General features: G+C 41.2%; 1 protein-coding gene across 2 annotated transcripts; it reads right to left on the minus strand.

Moving 5' to 3' along the window:
• Positions 1-1,487: 1,487 nt before the first annotated feature.
• Positions 1,488-25,282, minus strand: arhgef7a (Rho guanine nucleotide exchange factor (GEF) 7a; the record flags this gene model as incomplete). Of its 2 annotated transcripts, XM_079231084.1 has the most annotated exons (21): positions 1,488-2,410; positions 2,636-2,690; positions 3,369-3,468; positions 7,613-7,702; positions 8,022-8,115; positions 8,206-8,427; positions 9,853-9,992; positions 10,075-10,159; positions 10,284-10,370; positions 11,688-11,834; positions 11,953-12,012; positions 12,094-12,232; positions 13,369-13,491; positions 13,740-13,835; positions 13,980-14,074; positions 14,344-14,432; positions 15,555-15,756; positions 17,030-17,163; positions 17,296-17,380; positions 22,245-22,328; positions 25,118-25,282. In XM_079231084.1, 21 exons carry the CDS (start codon positions 25,280-25,282, stop codon positions 2,288-2,290), a joined length of 2,415 nt encoding a protein of 804 aa, XP_079087210.1. The 2 variants fall into 2 exon arrangements, with proteins under 2 accessions (XP_079087210.1, XP_079087211.1); XM_079231085.1 differs by lacking the exons at positions 1,488-2,410; positions 2,636-2,690; positions 3,369-3,468 and adding an exon at positions 6,977-7,185.
• Between the last annotated feature and the right edge of the window lie 296 nt (positions 25,283-25,578).

Consider the following 25,578-nt stretch of genomic DNA (forward strand, 5'->3'; position numbering starts at 1 on the left):
TGTTTTGATGAAGTAATATTCAACGTGAAACAAAAGGAAACTGTGTTCATTACCAGTGAGTGGACAAGGTGAGAATCACAGTGAAAAGGTTGACATCTGTGCTTATTCATCCAACAGCAGCAGAATGGGTTCATCTCCCTCCACAAAGCTCGGCGCGATTATCCTGGTTCACAAAAGATTTCAATAGGTTGGTTGCTTCAAAAAGAGGTGGCACACACAAACTCAGACAACCGAACACAACAAATTATTATTTTTGTTAAGTCAACGACAAGATGCAACCAATATCATTGCCATGAAAACCTACTTTCTGCCCTTTTAAGTTTATTTCAAAATGCCACCACTTTCATGTTTCAACGTGACCACAAAACATGTATTCACGTCGGTCTAACCGTGCCAGCGTACGCCTTCAGCACAGCAGCGATTGGGGAGTGATGATACGAAAACGTAACAACTTACTAACTAGCTAGCGGGGGCCGAGATAGGACGCATGAAACATGAGAAATAGCTTAATTTAGTCATCGCCTCTAATTCCAAATATTACAAGAAAAAATGCAGAGGCTGCTGAAGTGAAAGCACTGTCAGGAGATACGCTAATAGCACTGAACATCCGAGCACAATAGTATCACACACAAAATAAACATAAAAAATAAAAACATAAACATGAGCCCGGAAATATTAGCAACAGAATAAACACACTTGTTAACAGACGAGCAGAAATGCTACTTGGGCCGCAGCAGCATTAGCATTTGAACTGTTAGCATATCACGTTTAAAGAGTGCAGCGGCAACATGGCAGACGGAAACTGTACTCAAACCAAACAGACCGCCTTTTTGCGAAGGGGGCGTTGGATACTAGTGGCGGTGTATCACACGTGGGTGGAGTTGTACAGCTAATTCACAGCCTGAAAAGTTTGGTAAAAAAAATAAAAATAAATAAGAAGAAAACATGTTATACGCACATTACCATTATAAATAACTTCTACTTTTGATGACAAACACTCCTTACCTGAGCCGTGAAATGTCTTGTTTCCTCACCAGTGGAACCGCACCAGTCGCATATTATTACTTTTAGTACCACAGCTGCCCTCACACACTACATATTGTTGCATATGCATTCAATTGGGACATACTACGTTGTCATAAAATTGCCAAATCTGCAAAATAGGCTACGTTCATGACAAGCCATATGGTATTAACTGCCATTTGAAGTTGCTCTCACTTTGTTGTTGATTACAGTAAGCAATATACTGTATGATAAGTATTAATAATAATTAGGCTGACAGGCATAACATTAGTTTATGTTGAGAAAAATTGCCTTGTATAAGTCATGTATAACCAAATCTCAGGTGGGATTTGGGGTTCTGAGGCCCGAGGACAGTGTATCCAGCCATGTTGCTTTTGAGTGAGTGCGTCTTTGTCTGAGAGACTAAGAGAGCAGAGTCTCCTTGTTGGAGCAGATTCAGCAGCAACTCAAAGTCATTCTTGTAAGAACACGTTTATTTCTCCCAATGGACAAAGGCTCATCTTTTAGCAGTATTTACATTATACAGTACAACTTCAATATCTGTACAATTCCCTAGGATCCCTAGAAAGAAAGTCAATCCGCAAAGTGGTCAAACAGTAAAAAGGACAATAAATGGCAAACAATAATATAAAAACACAATCTTCCCTTCCTCCTGTGTTAGGAAAAGATCAAAAATCAATTCATACAAAATAAATAACACAAGAGAGGTTCTGAAATGGTATAGTTCAAGTTCAGACTTGTCTAAGACCGTTGTGACCATTAAAGTACCATATATCACCATTAAAGTACCATATATCACCATTAAAGTACCATATATGTAGCATTGGACAGCGGACCGTTAAATGATTGTAGACAGAGGGAGAGGACTTCTCTCCACTTGTCTTCCAGCCACGCTGAACACCGCCGAAGACACCGATGATAGATGTTGAAGTTGTGGACACACTCAGGGTCAAAGTGTGTAATCTCCTCACCATCCTCGTTGGTGTTGGAATGTTACCGTGGTGGTAGACGGGCGACCCTGTTTAGCATCACGTCGCAGTAACGGCGCTCCTCGTGGAGCAAACACACACATCCATCTCAAACAAGCACACAATTACCTGCTGACAGATTCACTCGTCCTCTCACTCACAACCAACCTTAAATTATGTTTGTGATTGTGTGGACTTCACTCACTCTCTCTCACATACACACGGAGAGCAAGGCCACACATGTTCATGCTTTCTTTCTCTTTTTAAGCTTCAGGTGGAGATCGTGCACAAGACCCTCAGAGGTTTGTCTCATCCCATGTTGGGTCATTCATGCTCTTTAACACCCTCTTCACAACTTTTTCCAGATCCTTCCGCGCTCTTTGCTCTTCCTCCAGTGACCTCTTCATTTTCTTATTATCCTGTGTGGAAAAACAGTCTTATCATTCATGTCATTCACCCAAATAATGGGAAACACATTGATGTTTCAATCTTCGTATGTGCCAGAGAACAGAGAACGACTCCAAATGCATTTAAATTCTAAAAACATTATGCCTACTCTTCACCATTACAGCTCATTTGAACTGAGTAATATATATGATAAATCACACCATCATGCTTCTTACATCCCATTCATAAACATTCACCTGTTTCAGCTCCTGAACCTCATCCCTCAGGCCGTACACCACGTCCACCAGACTCCTTGAAGATATGTACAAGTTAGCACATCAGTGATGACCACAAGGCTGGCTAATAGAGGATAGGCTCATACTTTTCAAGTCCATATTAAAACAGCCTTTACATAACAAAGGCTGTGAATTTGGTCCCCCATCGCTTACATTTGATTCACATGAGGAATGGATCACTTCCCAAGTAGTAACATAAAACAAAGTTGAAAAGATGAATGGAGTTTGCCGTCTTGGTTCGGACTACAGAGTATTGTTTTATAATCCTTTTAAGCACAGGCTCAACTCATAACCATCAGCTACACTATAGTGAATGTTTTCAATATGTCTGTTCCGCACAGCATGATTGGTTGATGCCTTTATTCACGCTGAAAAACGCTGAAAAAAAATGTCCTCTTTTTTGAGCGTTTGCATGAAAGTCATGACAAAAAACGTTTGGGGAAAAAATTAATTGATGTCTGAAAATAGTCCCAGACAAATGCATGATTTACTCCTGTTTAAGTGATGTTTGCAAAAAATATACAGTGCCCAGCTGATTTAAAAAATGACTGAGCTTTTAAAAACATGAAGTTGTACACTTGTGACAAATGAACAAATCGGCTTTGGGCATCGTTGGTTCTGGACTTTACGAAATGTTAATAACGTGAATCAGGCAGATGAGAAGCACGAGAAAGAGATGTTTCTATTATCTTACTTTTCTTCTACAGTACTTTGTCCATTGCGACGGGGATCTTCCACCAGGATCTTCCTCTCACCGGGGATGATCACATGCAGCCCCGATTCCCTTTGCGGCCCTGTTTCAAAACACAAGAGCACTCAACACTCGGTACTGTTCTGTCTCCTTAAATCGAGTCAGTGCAGAAGTCCTCACTGGAGCGAGTTACAGTCAGCATCAAAGAGAACCAAGCAGACCGAAATGTGGTAGTAGTGTGTTAGTCATGCACAGAGGAGACATCAGACAAGAGCCAGACAAAAGTGAATAGGAAACAAGAGGCTGTGGAGACATCTGGCAACAACATTTCATTCATTCACATTTCTTTGTCAATCAGAAATGAATGATGACCCCACCATGTACACACTAAACACAACCAGATTTGCTGTTCTCACAAATCAACCAGAATGCCAGCGTCTATCAAATGACAGATTTATTCAAAACTCATAATACAGTGTATTGGGACTTGAACACTTCAGCAAAGTAGAACAAATACACTGAAGGCGCTGTTTGCAGGTAAGACATGGTCACATGTGAACTGAATACAGCATCAGAGCACACAGAGGGCGCTGTTGGTCGTAGACAGTTGGTCTCTTCTCACCCTGCCTGTTTGACTTCTTAAACCACAGAATACACCCGTCACAAAGTATAGCACATGATATAAGGACAGTGATATTCTTACTCAAATACTCATAGAAGGTAGAATGGACTTTATTTTCTTGCTCCATGACAACTAATATGTACAGAAAGGGAGACTATGTGCTCTTATATTTCAAGTCCACTCTGACAGTCTTCTGAGATTGAATGAGTAGCTCACGTAGAAATGTTCCTGTATAATCACGGTCTCTTGTTTCTATTTTTTTTTTTTTACCCTCAATGCTTTCAAAACACCAAAGGAGAGCATTTACACTACGAATGAGCATTTACTTTACAGTAACACTGAATACTCAAGGCTACCTTTAGGACTATATCATACACACTCTAGGCAGACGACAAAAAGTACAGATATTAACAGATTCTATCCCCCACCCCCACTGGCCCGTTACATGATTGTGCAAAATAATTCGAACACTTCATGTTATAATTTTCAGTGTAAACTTTGATACAGAGCAATAAAATTGTAAAATAGAAAATAAATGATTCTTCCAGGGATCATTTTGTAAACATTGACATACAGAAATAAAATGTAAATAAATTAAGAAAACAAACACCTGTAAACAAAATAATGAATACAACAAAGGAATCATTACAGAAACAGTAAATAGTACTGTAACATGGACCGATATATTCCATCTGTCACCCACATTGCTTGCTGTAAGAGGAGATACACTCTACTGTAAGTGGATGCCAACCTGTACTTGTAATACCAACACTGGAAAAATACTTCTTCATAAAAATAGTCATTAATGCAAGAGATAGCATGGGAAGCCTCACAAGCCAGACACCACTAAGGCATGTCTGGCGTATGAGGCCGCAGCATAGGTGCAAGTGTTGTGACACAAAGGGGTGTTTGTTGTTACATTAAGCTAACTTGGTCAAATTGTCAGAGTTTAGTAACAGCTACACCAGTTCAACAATTTGGGAAAATAGGCTTATTTGTTTTATCGAGTATGATGAGAAGATTGATGCCACTCTTATGTATGTACAGCAAATATGAAGCTAGAGCTAGCTACAGTTGCTTTGGTTAGCTTAGCTTAGCGTAAAGACCGGAAGCAGAGGAGCCGAGCTAATTTTAAGTAATTTGTTGTTCTCTTGGTACATAACTAGAAGATTGAAACATGAAATTAGATTACACTCATTTGCTTAATTTTCACTGTATAATCATTCCCGCTTGGTCTCTTTCGTCACTTTTATTCATTTCATAATTAATTTCTTAATTAATCACATTGATTTTTTTGTTCTTATTTATCTTGGTGGGTTTTTGACTCTTACATACACAGGGATAACAAAGGTGTATCGTATACAGTGAGCTCGAGAGGTGCTGATAGCTGCACACATCCAGACTAACTGTTTCCCGTTTCCACTCTAAATGCTGAGCTACGTTAATCTGCTCCTGGCTGCAGGGTTGTTTTAAATGGACAGATCTGTGGGTGATACTGATCTTCTCAACGAACTCTCAGAAAAAAAGTGAATAAGTGTTGTTCCAAAATATTAAACTATTCCTTTAACTAGGAGTCATTAAGCAAAAGGCATTTGATTTGTATTACAGTACTGTAGCTGAGTTAACAGTAGTTTACACAGTGGTTAACAGTGTATTCGTGTCAAGCTGGTATGTTCTGCCTGGTTGAAATTAATCTTTGTATCTTGTCAACACACTAACTTGAGGTTTCAAACTAAATATAAATGCAACCCTGTAGAACCACTGACAGACCGCAACATTACTGGATGGAAGATCAGACGTTTAAGGATGATACTTAAGGGACTACACAATCCAGTGAAATCTCAAAATGAATGACTTAAAGTGTCATTTTACCAAAAATCTAAAACAAACGACTTTCTCATTCTGTGACAGAGAAAGTAATCCAGGTGACTAACTGAGATATCTGCATCCACACCAATACAAGGAATTCAGTTTCTGGTGCTCACAGGATAGAAGAAATACACTTCCAAAAGGACGTGTTGGTAAAGCCGTTAACAGTTTTGGTAGTGACAATTTCAAACTAGTTTGAATTAAACTGTTGACATTGAGATCTTTGGATTGTCCAGAGTCATGGGGAAAGACACAATGGTGTGTAAATACCATTTTTCAAAGCTGGGAGCACCACAAACTAGATTGTATTCAAATCTCAGAGAAAATAGGCAAATAATAGTGTATTTTTGCTAAACTGACCCTTTAAATTCACCATCTTATCCTAGCTCTTATCCTTTCACAAACTATAACATTTTGCAAATAATTCGTAGTATTTAGTAGCTTTTGGTCGTGTGGTACGTTAAATCTAAACCTGCTTAGTAACATGTATAAAGATAAAAAAATGATGAAAACAGCAATGTTATTAAGAATTTGGAAGTTTCATTTGCATGCCGCTATATTATCAGGCAGCAGGGGCATGTGTGCCTGAACCTGTGCGTGTGTGTATGGCATCTGTGCTATATTTGAGCATACATGCTCTGGAAACACATACTGGAGAGAAGTAGTACTTGGTAAATTGAATACACTTGTCGTTCCTGAATTACATCTGAATATCAGACAGGAAAAGCTCAGTCCCCATCTGTCCCTCCAATAGTTATCCCTCCCATATATTCCACTCCAACACCCCTTTACTCCCTGCTGAGAGTCTGCCACATGTATGGTCAAACAAGGGGAGTGGTCACATTCAAGATAAATTAACAAGAATTACCAAACACTTACTGCATGACAACTACACAAAGAGAGGAGGCACATAAAAGGGAAAGTGGTAAAGGCAACAGGGAGATGCTTAAAACATCTGGAAATAAATAAACCAAATAAGTTAACAAAAGAATTAACAAATATATAATAGAAAATAAATAGATAAATTAAAAAAATGAAGTTCCTTTGAATACATTGACGTAAAAGAGGTAAGCGCGCTGTACGTTACATTACAGTACAGCGTGGCAGTACTGTACGTCCTTTAGTTCTGGTGAGAGATGCAGCTCTTACGCGGTACTGAACCCATCCTGTAACTGTGGGTGGTCCAGATGGAGTCATAGTCAGAGTCCTCCGAAAGGTCAGAGGACAACTCTGGCCTTGACACGCTGCTACGGCGGCCTGGCGAGTCCGTACAGGACCGGTCCGCGTCGGCCAGCACGTGGTTGTGCATCAGGTCGGTGCCTTGCCAGGCTGGTCGGAGCGGGGCGAAGATTGGTCGGTGACGTTGCGAATGTAGAAGTAGGAAATGGGAGAGGAAAAGCGGAATGGTGGTGCAGAAGGAGGAGGTAGCATATGTAGCACGCAACAAATGATCGATCATAAAACAAAATAATAATAAAAACAATGAGAGATGCAGGATGGAGAAAGCAAAGAATTATGAGAAAAAGAAGGAACTCCAGGAAAATCAGATCAATGCCAAAAAGTGAGGAGTGGAGGAGAGACAGACAGAAGGAGAAGATACTGTTAGAAAGATCAGTTCAGAATACCAGTGTTAAAGAAAGGCTTTGAGTTAAAGAATACAGGTAGTGCAGTAACAAAGACTGCAAGCACCAGTATGAACCGCTCTTCTTTTGTGCATGCACATACTCTATAGAAGTAAGAGTTGGTGTTTTCTTACTGGAGTTAAGGGTCTGCCTGGTTTTAGCGCTGGTGCAGTATGCCTCAATAACCTTTAGGATCTGAGCATCTTCTTCTAGAGCAGCTGTACCTGAGGAAGAGAAAGTGAAGGGGAAATCATCAATTTACATGCTCATGCCCCTCAATCCCCTGGAAGCACAAATAACAGCGTCGACAAACATTTAAAGAATAGTTTGACATTTTAGGAAGTACAGTTCTTCTATTTCTTGCCAAGAGTGAGATGAGAAGATCAATAACACCCTCATACCTGTCCATGTTTAACGGACATATACATATCAGTATATTTTTCCAAAAAGTGTTCCATTGATATGAAAAAATAAAATACATTTGGTATATTTGTTAAGTTAAACACAAACTCTGGAAAGAAATAAGAAATATGTTAAACATACTCTTCCTCAAAGCAAATTCCTCCTCAGACTGTTTCCTCTCAGGCTTGCGCTTGGGAAGGAGTTTCTTCACACTCTTAGGACTTTTACTAAGATCCTGAAAATAGACAGACGTGAGACAATTATATGACAGTTAACACAAGAACATATAAAGAAGTCATAACTACACAACAACACGGGCCCTCACCTCCTTGTAGCAGAGGGCTGCAGAGGGTCGTAAAGGGGGTGCGGGCCGCAGGCAGCTCAGGCTCCAGGGCTTGGGGGTGTTGGGTGGTTCCAGTGGGCCCCACATCATGGTGCTGTGAGACGACCCATGGGAGGAAGGGTGAGGCAGGGTGTGGTAGGTGGGGGCCACTGTCATGCCCCTCCCCTCAGAATGCCGGGACGGGGTCAGAGGGTGAGATGGGAGCTGAGGCGGGAAACACAAGGGATTGTGTCATCACATTTATCACAAAAACTTCTGCTCCTCTACCAAACGTTTTCTCTTGAATGCTTAATTAACACCCAGTAGATGCATCACCGTATTCTGCGTTTAGTGTGTACTTTTCAGAGAGAAACTCTGAGTCAGTGGTAGAAAACTAGGCAGGGGTGCATCTCCAATAGAGTGGCAGCGTAGTTATAGCCAACTGTTTCTCAAAACTGTATAATATTCAGTCTGTTTGAGAAACGCAGTGCTTAGAAGCCAAGATGTCTAAACCCCAGCCACATCCTGGGTGCTGTGACTCTAGTTGGCCTCTACTCCCATTTGAAGGTGCCCAAAATACCTCTCCAAGGAAGCCTACTTCAGCATGTGGCACCTCCCTGTTTTTTTTTGTTTTTTTTCCTCATTTCCTTTGGCTCCGATTTTAAATAAATTAAAAAAATCAAACAATAAATTCAAAAGTGAAATTGTCTTGCTCTTCAAAGTATTCTTTCATTGTTTGAGCCATCACATGCAAATTATTGTCGCGGGGTTGTTGTTATTTTTCACTGTCTATGACTTTACATGAAAGATCAGAAAGGAATGTTATGTTTACGGTACATGTAACACATTGCTACACATTTACTGTATTCATACACATGTGCATATCCTTGTTCTGTGTACTACAGTATTGTACAGTATTGACTTTTCCCAGAAAACATATATATTCCGTTGAAATCGTAATGTAAAGAGCTCAGTGCGATATATATTAGCCTTCAGCTTGTAAAACTGACATTCTTGTATCGTACAGTAAGCAGTCAGTGTAACAAGAAAGTAGAATAAAAACAAAACAGAGATTTGTAAATGAGAAACATTTCCAGTGTTCACTGCCATGATGAAACACGGTGAGTTTGTACCTTTTGCAGACATACAATAGAGTGTTGATGTTCCATAAAACAGTTTATAGAATGTTAATACTGTTTGTTTTTTTTAATTGCAGAAGTGATTGTGAAAAACTGCAATAAGCATAAAATCATACAAGAACATTACATCCCCTTTAACTTAATAGATTTTAAATTATTTTTCAGACAGCTACCATCGTGCAGCCACCTACATGCAAATGCCCTATTGTCGATAACACGATCATTATTGTTGATTGTTTATACAAGGAAAAAGCTGAATGTTGATTACTACGTATTCGTATTCACTTCATTAAATTCAATTGTGCAATTCAGCCATTCTAGTGAGAGAAATAAGCCACTTCACACAGGGCCGTCCAGTAATTGTAGATGATTGCTGGGCATTATGCGAGCCGGGCTGATAAAAAATCTGTGAGAAATCAACATATATAATCACAGTGTTCACACCACGTTGGGTTCAAATGAACAGAAAGAAAACCATCTGTATGTGGGAATGTAATCATTGGCTTCTGACCGTGTGGCAGGGAACAGTGAGTGGTTTGTGGCTGGGTCCTGTGGATGCAGTGTGCTTGATCTGTCTGCTCAGGTGCTCCACCCAGTCCTGCAGGTCCTGCTGGTTGGTGCACACCACCTGGAGACGGTCAAACATTGTACCTGCAGGGACGGAGACAATCGATTAGAAGGTGTGTTGTGTAAAAAATAAAAATAAAATGACACCCTTGCTCGTCACACTTACTCTTCCCGTTGAGCTCAAAGGCGTTTTTATGTGCTTCACAGTCTTCTAGTTTGGTCACTGTCATGCTGGCCAGGGGCAATTTGCCCTGTAACAGAGAAATGACCGTTCATCCACTTTATCAAGGTTTAAAACTAGACAGAGGGATACATATCTAAATCGCCCCTCCTTGAGGAGATTCGGGTTTATCTGACAAAAGGTTTACTACTGACCTGGAAGATGAAGCCACTCATTCTGGGGCTCGCAGACAACATGAGGAGGACGTGGGGGAAGAGCATGAGGTAACGCTCACTCTTCTCCTGACGAATAAAAATGAGATGGAAATAAGTGTTAATGCAAGAAGGCCAGTTCAGATGAACGATTTGACATCGTACCACACATTATTTAGAACTTGTTTTCCACAAAGTGCACCTTTAATGTGACATTGACAACCACCGCAAACTCCAGGCCATCGGTGCAGTACGCATTCTTACTTACAAACGTACGTATATTATAATAGGCGCGTTTGTTTCCCCCACATCTTCTCAAAAGGCTCTCAAGCTCATTTAATCACCTCGTAAAGTTAGCTGCAACAGTAATATGAGCAAAGAACAGATCGACCACGGCAAGTTCAAAGTAATTTGCTCAGAAGTCTATAAAGTTATACAACTATTACTCAGATTCATTGATAACTCATATAATTTGATTTTGTATGCAGTAGTAGCACAGAAAAGATGTACGATTTTTACCTTTTACAAATTTGTAGGGTTGCTTTCACTCAAAATAATTCCTTATTGTCAATCTTTGACATGAACTAGTCCACCTTTAATAATTCATGCAGTCACTGAAAAATCTCTTGTGTTAAGCAAATGACATTACATTGTTTAACTACAATATACATCTTTGAGTTTAGTGGAGCTACTATTGAATGTATTGAATACCTGGAAATGTCCCTTTTGATGAATCTTTTAAAGAGCGGTGTTTTCCAGTCCACGGTCTTGTGGAGTAATTTACTTACGATTAGTGCATTCAAACTGGAAAGCACTTTTATCGCTATTGATGTTTCTGTCCACTTAAGATGCCACAGTTAAGAGATTAATTTTGCTCTTCTCCGTCACAGAGAACTCTAACTGAGACTACTAATGATTTCTGGGTTGATCCGTGCCCTTAATATTATTGATTTTGCTTTGTTGAGTTTACCAAAGCAGTGGTTAACTGTTATAAAGCGAAGATGTATAATTGTGATTATGTTAATATAATTCTTACTAAACTATAAAAGCTCCTTTGATGAAATCTAAAGACTTGTTGCATGTTGTTGCATTACATTTCTACACTTAAAATAACTGATGTGTGCTTATTAGAAAGACGTTTGTTGCATTCATATTACACACTCTTGTTTGATAAACTTGATGTAATTTTCCAAAAACATTGAATATTTATGATGATAGGAAAGGGTTTAACCCAAATGTGCTACAGCGTAAAAAAAACTGATGTAAATGTATTAATTGACTCTAAAATACTTATATTTATAATGATTAATTTAAAGTTTCAGTCAGCAGTGTGCATCCTATCAGCATAACAGAGTAGCAGGTTCGGCAGAATTGAGTGGAGACGCTATTTTTAGATGGCGTTGGTACCTCTGAGCCAGGACTCTGGACTAAGACCTGGCTCATGTAGAGCACGGAGCCGAGGGTCCTGATGTCATCACCCTCCCACAGCCGGATGGACTCGCTGAGAATCTGCAGCTCGAGCTCCTTACGCTTCCGCACCTCCTGGCACTGAGCCTGACACAACGGAAACAAACAGGCTGTTAAAGACCTGCTATTAATTCATTTATTGAGTCTGGTTTTAAATCTGGTTATTTGCTACATTGGACAGGGGAGGAAGTGAGATTCTTCTTACAGACAGATTTTTGAAAGACGCCATGCACTTCTGAATGTCTGGCCGGTCAGGGTGACTCTCCTGAAAAAACAAAAAGAAACATGTTGGCTGTGAACCACACATCAGAACACAAGTGCTCAAGACACATGTTTAGATACACACCTCCATGTGCCGCTCAAGCTCTTTCAGTAAGTTGGGGTATTTATCGAGTCTCATAAAGGGTTTACTGAGGCCTGTGGTTAGGGTGAGAATCCCAGGACTGACGGCTCCTCGGCCCTCCATAAACTCGCCCAACACTTCACTGCAAGAGGACGGACAGACAGAAACAGGGATGCAAAATACATTATTAATTTAATCACCATGACAAACCGTCATGTCAGACCTCTGATTAAAGCGCACACACGTTGCCAACAGGTATGCAACGTGCTACAACGCGCTCACTTGCTGCCTTTGTCTTTGCAATGTGAAGAAATTAACTTTGATGGACAAAGTTATAAAGGCAGCTGGATACGAGTCAAATTGTGTTTTTCCAACATGGGGGAAAAACTACGACAGTATGTGTGGAAAACAGTTCTGGCAAAGGATAAATAGCCAAATCACCTTTACAGCACCACAAACTACATCCTCCAAAATTATCATAAATTGTCATAAAGTTGTGATCATAAGGCCTCAAAGGCAGTGTATTGTGCTTCACAATAATAGTCCCTGAATACTTACATTAGAATAATAGATAGTAATAAAAAAAAAGATGCATCCCAGCTCAACCTCTATCAGGTGAATTATAAAGTATCCCCTTCAGTCGGCTCAGGTCCGAACAGAGTCCCGTTTTCAGGCAAATATGAAAGGTTTTGCTGCTCTTTTTCCAATGTAGCTACCCATTCACTGGTGGAGGGAGCATCACGCTCCAGTCAGAGCCGGTGTAATCGTTCTCTATTTGTGATTGTTGGGGTTAACTACTCGTTTAAGTAGCTAACCCCAACACTTACAAATAGAGAACGATAACACCTGTCCTAGTAGGTAACCCAACTGTCTTTGGGTTACTTTTGGCTTGGGGATCTTTTTGTAAATTATATTTATGCATGTCAGGAACGGGAAGGTTTTGCACGTGTATGTTTTCAGTTGGGTTAAAGATTTGGACCATACGCTACAGTAATTAGCTTTTAACCTGCGAACAAATGTTTATTTCACTCCCTCTCCTTCAGCTGTATTCAATTGTGTTGATAACGAAAAGCTGCCTGCCGAGTATGCACTTTCTCTTCCTAGTTACAGCTCCAACATGTAAAATAAAGATAAACTTCAGCAATATAACCAGACCCCTCTTCCTTTTCTAATACACGCTGTAACACAAAACCCCTGCTCTTCTCCCTTGTGAACTGCATGAAAACAGGTTGAAAACACAGTCAAATAAAACCTCATGTAGTTGATGTGCAGACGTACCTGTGTTGAGTTAGCAAACTCACTGCAGACGGGTGGTTGGAGCAGTAACCAACATAAAGAGCCTTCATCTGTGGCATCAGGTTGAGGAAGAAGCCTCCCACCCTTTGCTGGCCCTCTGGAAGCCTGAAGACAAAAAAGGTCACACAAGAAAAAAAAATCTCATACACAGACAAGAAAACAGAAGAAGTATATGGAATGTGCATCTGTGCTTTAGACCAAAAGTGCTACAATATATGACAAATTCCTTCGTCTATGGTGTACCAACATCCCTGTAGTACATCCAGCCCAACACTAGATGTCCCTCTACTTATTATGCAACAATGAGGCTGCTGCTGCTGCATTGAGGCTGTGTGTGTGTGGGAGGGACTAACTTGGTGCACTCCTCCAGCGATTGGACGAGCATCTGCTGGAAGGTGCTGATCTCTTCAAGGTTTCCCAGAATCAGAGCCACTTCTGAGCTGCACAGTCTGCAGGAAAAAGACACGATGGGAAAAACATGTGTTGTTAGGGAAGTGTATAATGTAATTGATCCAGGGTTCCTGTTGTACAACAATCATGCGAGAATAACCGGGTTCTGGTTCCAGCAAGCTGGATGTGTAAATGAGTCATACTTGTCAATGCTCTGAAGAGGGCGAAGGTAGTTGGTCAGGAGGCTCTGAAGGTCCTTGGAATATTCTGTCTCCGTTTCTAAAATGTTCTGCAACACCTACAATAGAAACAGAAAAAAAACAGCTGACAATTGGAAAGCTCTGTTCATTATTAGTAATTTCTTCAGGAATTAGTTTCATTGTCGTGTGTCACACATGTTTTGTTATAAATCCACACATAACATTATAACACGCACATGTTACAATGTAAACGTGTCTTTGGTCCAATTCCCTTCGCTTAGTATCCAACTGTGATGACAGTTTTACAAACATGTAAAAATAAGGAAAATAAGACAGACTTCAAATAACTGTTGAGTTGCGTCCTTACCAGGTTATAGTACGTCTTGCTGATGGCAGAGGTGTCAAAGCCTTTAGGGGGGCTCTTAAGAGTGCCAGACTTGGGGGACACTTGTTTGTCTGCAGCCAGAGACAAAAGAAATTAATTAGGGCGCATACGTCTTACCGAGCATTATATCTGATGAGACAGGAAAAAAAAAAAAAATCAATGAAAACAAAGCCTTAATTTATTTATTCATGAAATATAAAATTTTGTACAAAGGTGGACCAATTGGCATTAATATCATAAATGTATCATAACGTTTTTCCCAAATTATGTGAGGATGAGTTCTGAAATGATATTACAATCAGTTAAAAAATCTCAACCATTATCCTGAGAAAAAGGCACACAACAAATGGTGATTTTCACTTTAGAGATGAATCTCACCATTGGAACATTCAAGTGTTTGTTCCAACTGCTATGCCAAATATAATTGGCTGCGTAAAGATATATTTACGGCTATTGGCAATAAATAGCAAATTCCCTGGAAGAAAAGTGGATTGTGGCTGTCAGTTTACTGCACTGTATGCTTATGTGTATTGTATGCGTGTTAAAATTTGCACATACAATGATATCAATTGAGAAAAAAATAATAACAACAGCTCAATAATACATTGCTTCAGCAGCACCGTTTTGTCCTCTTTTCCACTTAATCTCAGCATTTCATGTATCCCATGTGCAATATAAGAGCTCTAAACGCTCAGACACTAAAAACTATCTCCTGGTTCACTCGTCTTATCCACATGGTTTTGCTCACATGAACCGTATAATGTACTCTATACCGTTTGTTCTTACACTCACCAAATATGATCATTAAACTGTTGAAGCAAATAAATAAAATGTCATTCAAACAGAGGACCGATCTTAAGCTGCCCCCTCTCACCAAAGTGGCACATTGACCTGTTTTACAAGCGGGGAAACACCAGAGCGCAGCAGATGTGGGGCTGCGTTACTGTTGTACGGCCAGATGGACTGACAATGGCCACTGTGATGGGCGTACTGGTTGTGAAAACGTCCGTTAAGAAAATTATTCAATCTTTCAAGCTGCTCTGTGATCATTCACAGACACACACAGGGGGGGAGGCTATTTACAATTGATGTAGGTTCAAGGGGAAATTGAAACAAGAAGAATATCATGTGATGAATCCCTACACGACTGCGTTAAGGTTGAAATGGCCGACAGAGGTGGGTGAGGTACCTACCAGACCCCTTGATCTCGCGGACATAGTTGCTAGGAAACCAGCCAGTCCTGCCGTTCAACATCCCCTCCCACCAGCCGCCGTCCTCCTGGCGAATCACGCCGATGAGGTCACCCTTGTCAAAGGTGAGCTCATCTTCGTTGTTCGGCTGGAAGTTGAAACGCGCCCTCACCAGCAGCTGCTGTCCACTGTTTTCTGACATGTCCTGAAGAACGTGGGAGGAGTGTCACCAAGGAGGGAGAGAGAGAAAGGAAAGTGAGCAGAAACAGACAGGAGATGAAACGCTATATAAAGAGATGTGAAGCGAGTATTATCATATCGGAACTGATCAAATTGATTGATTGTTGGCTTGACTGAGTGACAGACAGCAGGCGGGATGAACAGCATCACAAATAAACAAACTACTATGGATGTGGATTTAGGACACGCTGGTTTAAGGCACCTTGTTCATCTTGATTATGTGCATTCAAGAAACTCTTAGTTGATTTTCAATCTCATTTCCAGAAACAACTGAAAACACGTGTGTGGTTATGCAAGACCTTTAACTATCATGTTTTTGTGTTATAACTAGGGTTGTGTACCGAAAACCTATACAACCGGTGCCTAGCAGACCGAAACGCAACGCAGATTTCAGCGCCTGAGCCGATTGAAATACTTTTTTTACACTACTCCGTCCTGGCAGCAGCAACGATAGCCTACCGCTTGTATAGCTACAGTAGCTAGCTAGCATCACATTTTCAAATCATTTTAACAGAGAAAATGACGAAAGGTAAACGGTCAAAAGTATGGCTGTATTTCGCAAAAAAAGATTTGAACAACCCGACGTGCAGCAAATGCAACAAAACAATTGCGTGTACGTCACATATTGTTCACAGTTTGAAGTTAAAAAGTTTGAAGCTGTAGTTTGAAGTCAAGTGTTTTGTATTTATTTATATTCATAGTATACTTTAAACAGTTAATATAGTGTACAATTTGAAGAAAATAATTTGCATTGGCAATAAAAAAGGCTTTCTTTAATGTCTTTAATGTTTTGTTTTTTTAAGGTATCGGTTCAGGCACCAGTATCATTTTAAAAGTATTGTTTTAGCACCAGTATCATTTTAAAAGTATTGTTTTAGCACCAGTATCATTTTAAAAATATTGTTTTAGCACCAGTATCATTTTAAAAGTATTGTTTTAGCACCAGTATCATTTTAAAAGTATTGTTTTAGCACCAGTATCATTTTAAAAATATTGTTTTAGCACCGGTATCGGGAAAAACCCAAACGATACCCAATCCCTAGTTATAACAATTGGCCAACACAATATAAAGCGTGAACTGAAATATCAAGACACAGTCTCATCACAAACTGTCCATTAAAAGCTTCACAAAGGCAGTATTGTATTTGACAGTTGGTAATTGGTATTGTGTGGGTTTCTTTCAGCGACTCTGATCTATTGTATCCCCGTACTGTGCTGTTAGTGAGTGTTGACCTTACCAGACTGCGAAACTGGTTCTGCAGCAGCTTGGAGGACCGGCCCAGTGAAGCCTGAGAGGACAGCGACTCAAAAGACTTAATGCGAAGGGCTGAAGAGTGTCGGGCGCACACCGAGTCACTGCCCACGCCGATATCTGGACCGAGAGAGAAGACATAAATACACCAAGACCTGGTTTCTGCAGTCAGCTCCCACACACTCATGACTCCTCGCCTTGTCTTTCATAAAAACACACAAACTCACACACATTGCATCTATTTTGACTCACCTGCAGTCACTTTATTCAGGGAAACCAGGCTGCTCAGCACCTTTGAGAAGTTCAGCCCGAGCAGCAGGTCACTGGCCTCAAACGGCTGTGGGGGAGAAAAACATGAGCCAGAGAGCCATCAGCATTTCTCTTTTTAAAGCTAATCGCTAATTCCAGCACAGTAGGGCTGTGTTGTCACTTGGCCACACTGCAAGCGCTGAGCAGTCAATCAACAAGCCTTCTTATCCTCGACAGAAGTAGTGGTCGAAACGAACAAGCTACCGTACTGGCTGAGTTATGTGCACTACCAAAGTTCCCTTCATACAAGAGCATCAAAAGATATGGTCTGCTATATTCTGTATTTTTATTATTGCCAACCAATCCCATGAAAATACCATAACTATCAAGGAATGTATACTACTGACAAGTGTTTCAAGTATACGTGAACGAGAACATGCATTAAAACGAAGTGTAATGTACAATGGATGACATGTTTCTTTATTACAATGAACATGGTCACTGTAGTTTATCTTAAGGTAATCCAACGCACACCAGCCAGTGCACTAAATGCTCACTACTGCACTAAATGTGCATTAGTCCGCAGCTGAAAATATTCCCCAAAAAATGCTCGTTGAGTTTGGCTAAATGTGTCCCCAAGTTAAAAAATGTCGAGCACCGCAAGTTGGCATTGAACGTCTGGTCAGACGGATGTATCTGACGTTCAATTATTAAGGTAATTACGGTATGAGATTTTCATGGTATAATAACCATCATAGAAAATATCACGGTTTCAAGGCATACAAGGCGTACACTATTATTGTTATTACTATCATCCGTTACAGTGACCCATAAAGGAAAAAGAACAGAATATCTTACATAACTAAAGCATATCATTTGACATGTTAGCAGCACTATAGCGTGTTAAATTAACTACTAAATGAAAAAGCTGTGAAATTTTAAATTAATGTCCTTTGATTAGTTACAATTAACATATACTGCCTATACACACTTTCTGTGCCTTTGACTCACACACACAAACTCACTTATGGCAGTTTTTTTTTTCTTCAATTGCGTAGTATAGTATGATAACTGTCCATTTTAATTCAGTGGAAAACTGTTCCAACCCTAAATAGTTACTGACAGATTTTATACAGCTGCTTGTGCCTAAATAACCTTTTTCCGTTTGAGATGTTGGGCTTCTGTTGTTAAACGAGAAAAGGTGTGGGCAGAAAGACATGTTTATATTTCCTAAAGTTAAGAGTAATTCTGGTATCGGCAGATAAACTCAAGTACTGCATCGGCTCGAGTATCAAGACAACTCCAAATGATACCCAGCTCTATGTCAGAGTAAGGTTCCCTAAAAACTGCAGGACCCATCCGTTTCAGAAAATGACTTTGCCTATTTATTTATTTTAAATCACAATAATTTTGCATCCACGTCATATGGTCTAGGTATGAAAAGATTCCCATGTTCAGGACATTTTAATATCACTCTATTACAGTTATGATGGACTGTGGCTGTTTGCTTGCTTTCAGGCACTTCCACATTACGAACCGCTAAGTCGGATATATTGGAGCTTTCAGAAAAGTCAAAGAGGTTCTTACAACTCGGGTGTTGATTTAAAAGTTGGAAACTTGTAATGACAATTACATAACAGGGCATGGGTGTCACAGGGTAGGGAAGTCAGAAAGCATCGAGATACAGACTGATGCATTGATGCCTCTCTTTCTTTTTTTAAATGGGATTTGTTGACAAAAATGCAGCCAGCCTTCTCCCTTAATTGCAGTAAAAGTGCACGGTCTGTGTCAACGTCAGTGTGACCCTCACTAGCCTCTCGGTTGCTATGAATGGCAGTGATTGTATCTCTGTTGATGACTGTAGCCGTCCTCTCTCTTCCTGTGTAACAGCTTCATGTGATTGGTTACTCTCGCTTCAGTTATACTGAGGCTGAGTGGCTGTGAGATATGAGTCTCTTTCATCTTCCGCTCTGATTGCAGATACGTCCTCAGGGAATATGTGAATGTGTGTTTGCAAGAGCGTGCTTGTGTGTGTATTTGAGTGTGTGTCTATGCACAAACTACTGGAAGGCTTGCTCTCCTTCAGGAGCATTCATGTGAAAGCGTCCTCTTCCTCACCTGTCAATACATCCACTGGGACTGAAACTGCAAGTAACATTCAGTATTTGTACTTAACTTTTCTTCAAGTCATTCTAACAGATCCTCAATTAGCTAAAAAGTTACCAGTCAACAAAAGCACGACGGATGATGTATATCATACATTTATGCATGACAGGCTTCGACATGTCCGCCGGGCCTCAGCATCACATTCAGGTAATGATCCCTCTGAGTGGGCGGAGACAGTCCTGCTCCACCTCTCTGTGACTCAGAAAGCTGCCACAAAGTGCTGAACTGCTCCCATGATTGAGTCACAGGAGTGTTTACCGGCACAGTGTACTACAGCTACTACGACATGTACGCTGCGGTTAACGGGACATGGTTATTTATATCCGACTTCTTAGGAAGAGATTAGTTCAATATTCTGAACTCTGTTGAAATATTAATGCCTATGGGTACTCCACTGTCTCCAGTGAGGAAGTTAAGAATACATACAGGATGTATTTAGACAGACACTGGATAGGCATAAAGCGATGGGGTTAAAGTGTTGACTTTGAATGGTAACTGAGGGTGTTCACATCCATACAGAGTGGACAGCATTGGAACCAATGTCCCAATTTTAGAACAATGATCCTAAACATACAGACAAGGCAGCCAAGCAGTTAAAAAACAAACAATGGGATATTCTTCACAGGCCAAGTAAGTCAGCAGACCCCAATTCAACTGATCATGAGTTTCAGTTGCTGATGACAAAAACCACACAGACAAGCAAGAAATTAAGATTATAGCCCAACTGATACTGCACTTTTAGGGTAAATATGGATATTTGAGAATTCTAAAAGCGACCTGGCCAGTTTATCGGTAAAGCTCTGGTGAAGACGGCTGCGTCCTGCTGCTGATGTCTACGGGTCGCATAGCCACTGACTGCAAACGGTTTGCAAATAATAAGAAATATGCTGATATATATACACCAAAGGAAATCAACGTTTCAGCGCACACAAGGATACTAGGACAGATACTACATCATCCGATTGATCGGTTGGTCAGTGACAGTTTTGATAACCGTTCGGCGATTTCTCTTTATTTTACTATTTTTAACAGTTAATCAATAAAAAATGATACATGTATATATATATATACATGTATCATTTTTTATTGAATATATCATGATTTATTGAATATATATATATATATATATATATATATATATATATATATATATATATATATATATACATCACTATACGTCTACTAACTACGGTATCTATACAACACAACAGCCTTATCTTGTCTATATTTTTTAAAGGCAATGGATTAAAAATCTCCCATTATTCCAGAAAGATGGATCTGTGATTATTGTCAGTGTAGACACGGGTTAGGTTACTATTTCAGAGGGAGCAGTGGGGTCATGGGAACTGTAATGATCACTTCCTGCGGTCAAGACATTAGGGGTTACAGGTCAGTAACGGCAGCTGCCCGAGTGCGAGACGTGCTCGTGACTGTCTCCTCTGCATGAGGCGTCCAAATTAGATCTAAAAGCGATCAATCCAGTTGAAATATCCAGACGATACCCGGCTTAACTCCATTAAAAAGAGGCAGGTCAGGACTGCAAAAGCACAGTTGTCTGTCTGACAGGCTTTCTCATGTTAGCGGCCACTGCTCTAATCTGCAGCCGCAGCTACCTGGGGTCAGAGCCAGCGGAGCTTTGGGCTCTGGAGAAGGTCCATCTTTGCTCCACAGATGGTGAGCGGGAGGATGGCCATGTCCCAAAACTACTGTAATCCGGCTGTGTCCGGGTTACACACACACACATACACACACAAAAGAAAAGTAATGTATTTGAACACAAGGAGGTAACGTATCTCAGCATGGCATAAAAGAGTGTTTATGGAGGGAATTGGAGTATTCTTAATCAATAAAAAGTGCAGATTATCGCAGTGTCGCTGACAGAACCTGTCCCTGTAGTGAGCTAAGAACAAACGGAGGCCTTTCCCCAATGAAGGATGTCCTTTTCTCCCCTGCCAACTAAAGTGTTACAAAAGGGCATGTCTCACACACTTAATATGACAGCTCTCTGTCTCACCCAATCTCAGCCTCTCCCTCAGTGGCTGCACACTCAGTAGGCAGAGGCAACACAGAGGAACACTGAGTTGTATTGTGGAACCGGGGTGGTTCAATGACCCCTCTGTGGACTGGCCAACACACAGCCTTAAACAACGAGCTGCCCTCCATTTGCCACAGCAGCCATAACTTCAACTAACCCAAATATGTCCAAACAGAGCAGACATGTTTGAACTGTACACCTTATAATAATTAGGCTGTAATTACCACAGTTGAGCATAACCATGTTAATGTATTGTTCTTATCTGTAGTAAATTGGTTCTTTTAAAAACAACCCCCCCAAAAAAAATGTTTATACAAGGGCTATAGTGTCAACTGTGACAACAAAGCCACGCACGAGCCTCGAGGACAAAGCTCTGCATGAATTACAGAGCGTCAACACGACCCCGCCGCCTCTCGGCCCGATGGAGCAGGACGTGTGAGCAGGCGACAGTGTAGCGGTACATCAGCTGCTCGAGGCTACCATCTACCATCATGTTGCAAACGCACCGCCACCGACCGGGACGAGCAAGGAGCGGGACGATGGGCGATTGTTCTCCGTTTGTGGCTTCACTCCTCCTCCCTCTCTGTCAGGGGCAGCGACCGTCCACCCCACGAGCCCATTGTTTATTGTGTCGGTGCCTCCTCTGAAAAACGTGCACTTTCAAACGGCGCAGCTCGGTGGTTTGATATGCGGACGGGCGCGGTGTAAACACGAGAAGAAGAAGAAAGCCCCGAGCTGAGGAGGGACTTACCTCGACGCGAAACGACGTGCAGCCCTTCAGGAACTCCTTTATGTTGCTCAGGCACTCGCCGTCGTTCTTCGGGTCTTGGTAAATCTGGAAAGACGGAAACGCTGGTTAGAAGCGACGCGTCCAGCTCACGCTGCGCGTGTCCTGCTCCTCACACTGCGGACAACCTGTGAGTTTATCAGCGCTATGAACATGTACATTATCCTGTGTGTGTGTGCGCGCGTGTGTGTTTGTGTTTACGTGTGTGTGTGTAAGTGTTTGCAGCGGGCCTGACACTCCGGGAGGCTGATCCCGCAGCGGGGAAGTGGAGGAGGCTGTGGTATTGGATCGAGGGAAATGACGTTGGCAAATAGGGCTCCCCGCCGATGTTGGTGTGGCCTATGGGCGCACTGGTTTATTGTATCACAGACTGGGAGAGAAGAAAATGTTGAGAGAAAAAATAATAATCATAATAAGGCTCAGGGGTTGGAGCAAATACTAGAAAGACCTTTCATTATAAGGTAATACAATTCAAACAAGTGCAAACTGAGTATATTAGCAATGGTGGAAAGTAACTACATACATTTAGTCCAATGCTGTACTTAAGTAACATTTGGAGGTACTTGTGCTTCACTTGAGTATTTGTATTTACTGCTAGCTTTAAACTTCTACTGCTCTAAATTCATATTGCAGTTTTAACTCCACTATGTTGATCTAATTACTTTAGTTAGTTTACAGGTTCAGATGAGGCATATCCTACTAAATGTAATCAACAAATGCATTATAATGTAATATAGATTTAGATACAACTTTATTGATCCTCTGCAATTAGCTCCCCATTCATTGGCTTCAATATTAAAATGATGTACACATTAAAGCATCAGTCATTATAATGGCGTTATCTGGTATGTTTTTCATTTCAGTTTTGCTTATATTTTTCCATATGTCTACCTCTTGCTACTGATAAGTGCTTGTTGTCTAACTGTGTCTAGGGCAGATATTAGTCTAGGAGGTTTGGATGTAACATTGAGTGATTCATTACAGACTTAAGCAATCAGTTTGTTTTAAAATATGAACACATGTTGCCTCAGGTCCACAATCCTCACATAGCCTTTCATCTCTCCATGAAGGAAATGTAACTGGGAGGAATCCAAAAGACGAGAGATGCAAGTGAGGGTGGCAAAGAGGCCTGTTATAGCCAATTGGAAATAAATATGTTACAGTATTTATCAACTCTGATTTATAAAGCACTTTTACCCTAATTGCAACAGACAATCGGCCCAGCTGTGGCCCACATACAGTGTGGCTCAGCCAAAACAGAACATGCCACATCTGGACCAGACACTGGCACAATATTACTAGCCAGGAAACGACTAGCACAGGGATCTTAGATCATTATTACAGAAGCTCAACATGTAAATGTTTGGGGGGGAAGTGTGGAGCATGGGGAAGATGTTAAGTATTATTTGGAGTAATAACTGGTAGTAGTATTTATTTAGAGCGCAATGAAGAAATCAGCCATTGTCAGTTTATCACATATGTATCATATTAGTGTTTACGTTGGCTGATAAGTAACAAGGGCAGATATGCCAAATATGTGTTTGAGGTTAATTTGAGAAGTGTCGCCAATGTATAGTTTGTCCACTAGAGGGCAATGATAAGTACAGTTTTCCTCTATAAATGTTTCTCTCAGTACATTTATCAGTCAAAATTGTTTTTCCAGCACATTAATGGGATCATTATCAAATACATGTGTCTATGTTATGTGTTTAGGTAGAATATTGGCCCATTTATCACTATTGGATTATTACAGAGTACCTCAATTGTTGGATCATATGACCATGTTGTTGTGGGCTGGGACAGAGGCATTTAATCAATTTTTTCAAGTTTTTACATCTTTGCAGTTATGTCTCAATATATTGTTAAAAAACCTATACCAAATCATGTAATTCAGATCTGCAATATATTGGATGATTCTCCCACATTGATTTGGATTTAATCCATCAGTACTAGGCACCTATTTCATTTGTGGATTGTTTCAAACACATGTATTTCAAAGAGGCCACCATTCAGCCTCACATCCTCTCCTGTGTGCACGACAGTGAAACATACTTTGGTTTTGGTATCAGAATTTCAACAGCCCACTATCGGTAAAAGAGGGAGAAAATGGAGGTGCACTTTGCCATTTAACAGCCAGGATTTCTCCTTTGCTTATGTGGAGGAAAACATTGCCTCCCTTAGGTAGCTGTCTCAACTGTACAGACACAAACACTGCGCTGTTTCTTTAAATGGGGAGAGGGTCCATCTCTTGTCTGTGTGCCTTTGCAGTCAATGGCGGCCCACTCTTATTATTATTGCTGTGATCTGTGTGCAGATAGATGGTCATCTCTGGCCGATCAAGTGTCAAAACGCAGTGACATACAAGCCACATCGCCCTGGAATAACAGGACATTTAAAACAGGGGCTTCACGCGGCAACGCCGATTTGTTGAGCGTTTTAAACCTCCATCAAAAAGCACACTGAACGAGGCCTCCATTACTATTATTAAGACCACGGTGGCTCTAATAGCTCCTAGCATTGGATCTGTCAATTCTCTATTAAAGGCAGATCAATACGCGGTGGAAACCGCGGCCTTTCTCCGTGCACGCGCTGACATGCGTGTTATGTGCAGCCGTATAACATAGCGTTGTTTTCGCAGACAATACCCCGGGCTGCCGTGACCTACAAAAGAGATCGCCTCACGGACCACTGGGCAGAGAGAGAGAGAAGCCAGACAGCGGACCGCGTCGGGTTCACGGATCTGGGCAGCGCACAGACGCGCCGACGGGGCGGGCGGTTGGTTATGCAGCGGGGAGGGGAGGACGGGAGGAGGGGGTGTATATGGATGGTGCCCTTACTTTCTCCGTGGAGCCCGGGCTGAGCCGCTCCAGCAGCCTGCACAACACCACCCCATCTTTCAGGGAGGTCTGCAGAAACGCTTCGGGATCCGAGATGGTCTTCTTCGGCGACTCCAGCACCCCGAGCGTAATCAACCACGTAACCGTCTGTTCCGCCGAATTCATGTCCAGTCACAACAGATCCTTATCCAACAAAAAAGCGGCTGCGTTTTGGGGGGTATCTGAACGGTTACGCTGTCATCTGTGTGTTAGAACAGACACATAATCAGTCCCCCCACCCCACCACTACACACACACAAAAAATGATGCATGAGATCTCGATGAGAGAGAGAGAGAGAGAGAGAGAGAGAGAGAGAGAGAGAGAGAGAGAGGCTGCGGGAAACCCTCTACCTCTGGTGGATGCGGATGACGGCTGGCTGGTGGAAATTCAGCAGGTCTGGTTTCCTCCCTTGAATGGTGTG

Source organism: Taurulus bubalis (genome assembly GCF_910589615.1).
Source record: "Taurulus bubalis genome assembly, chromosome: 15".
In the NCBI taxonomy this organism is placed as follows: Eukaryota; Metazoa; Chordata; class Actinopteri; order Perciformes; family Cottidae; genus Taurulus; species Taurulus bubalis.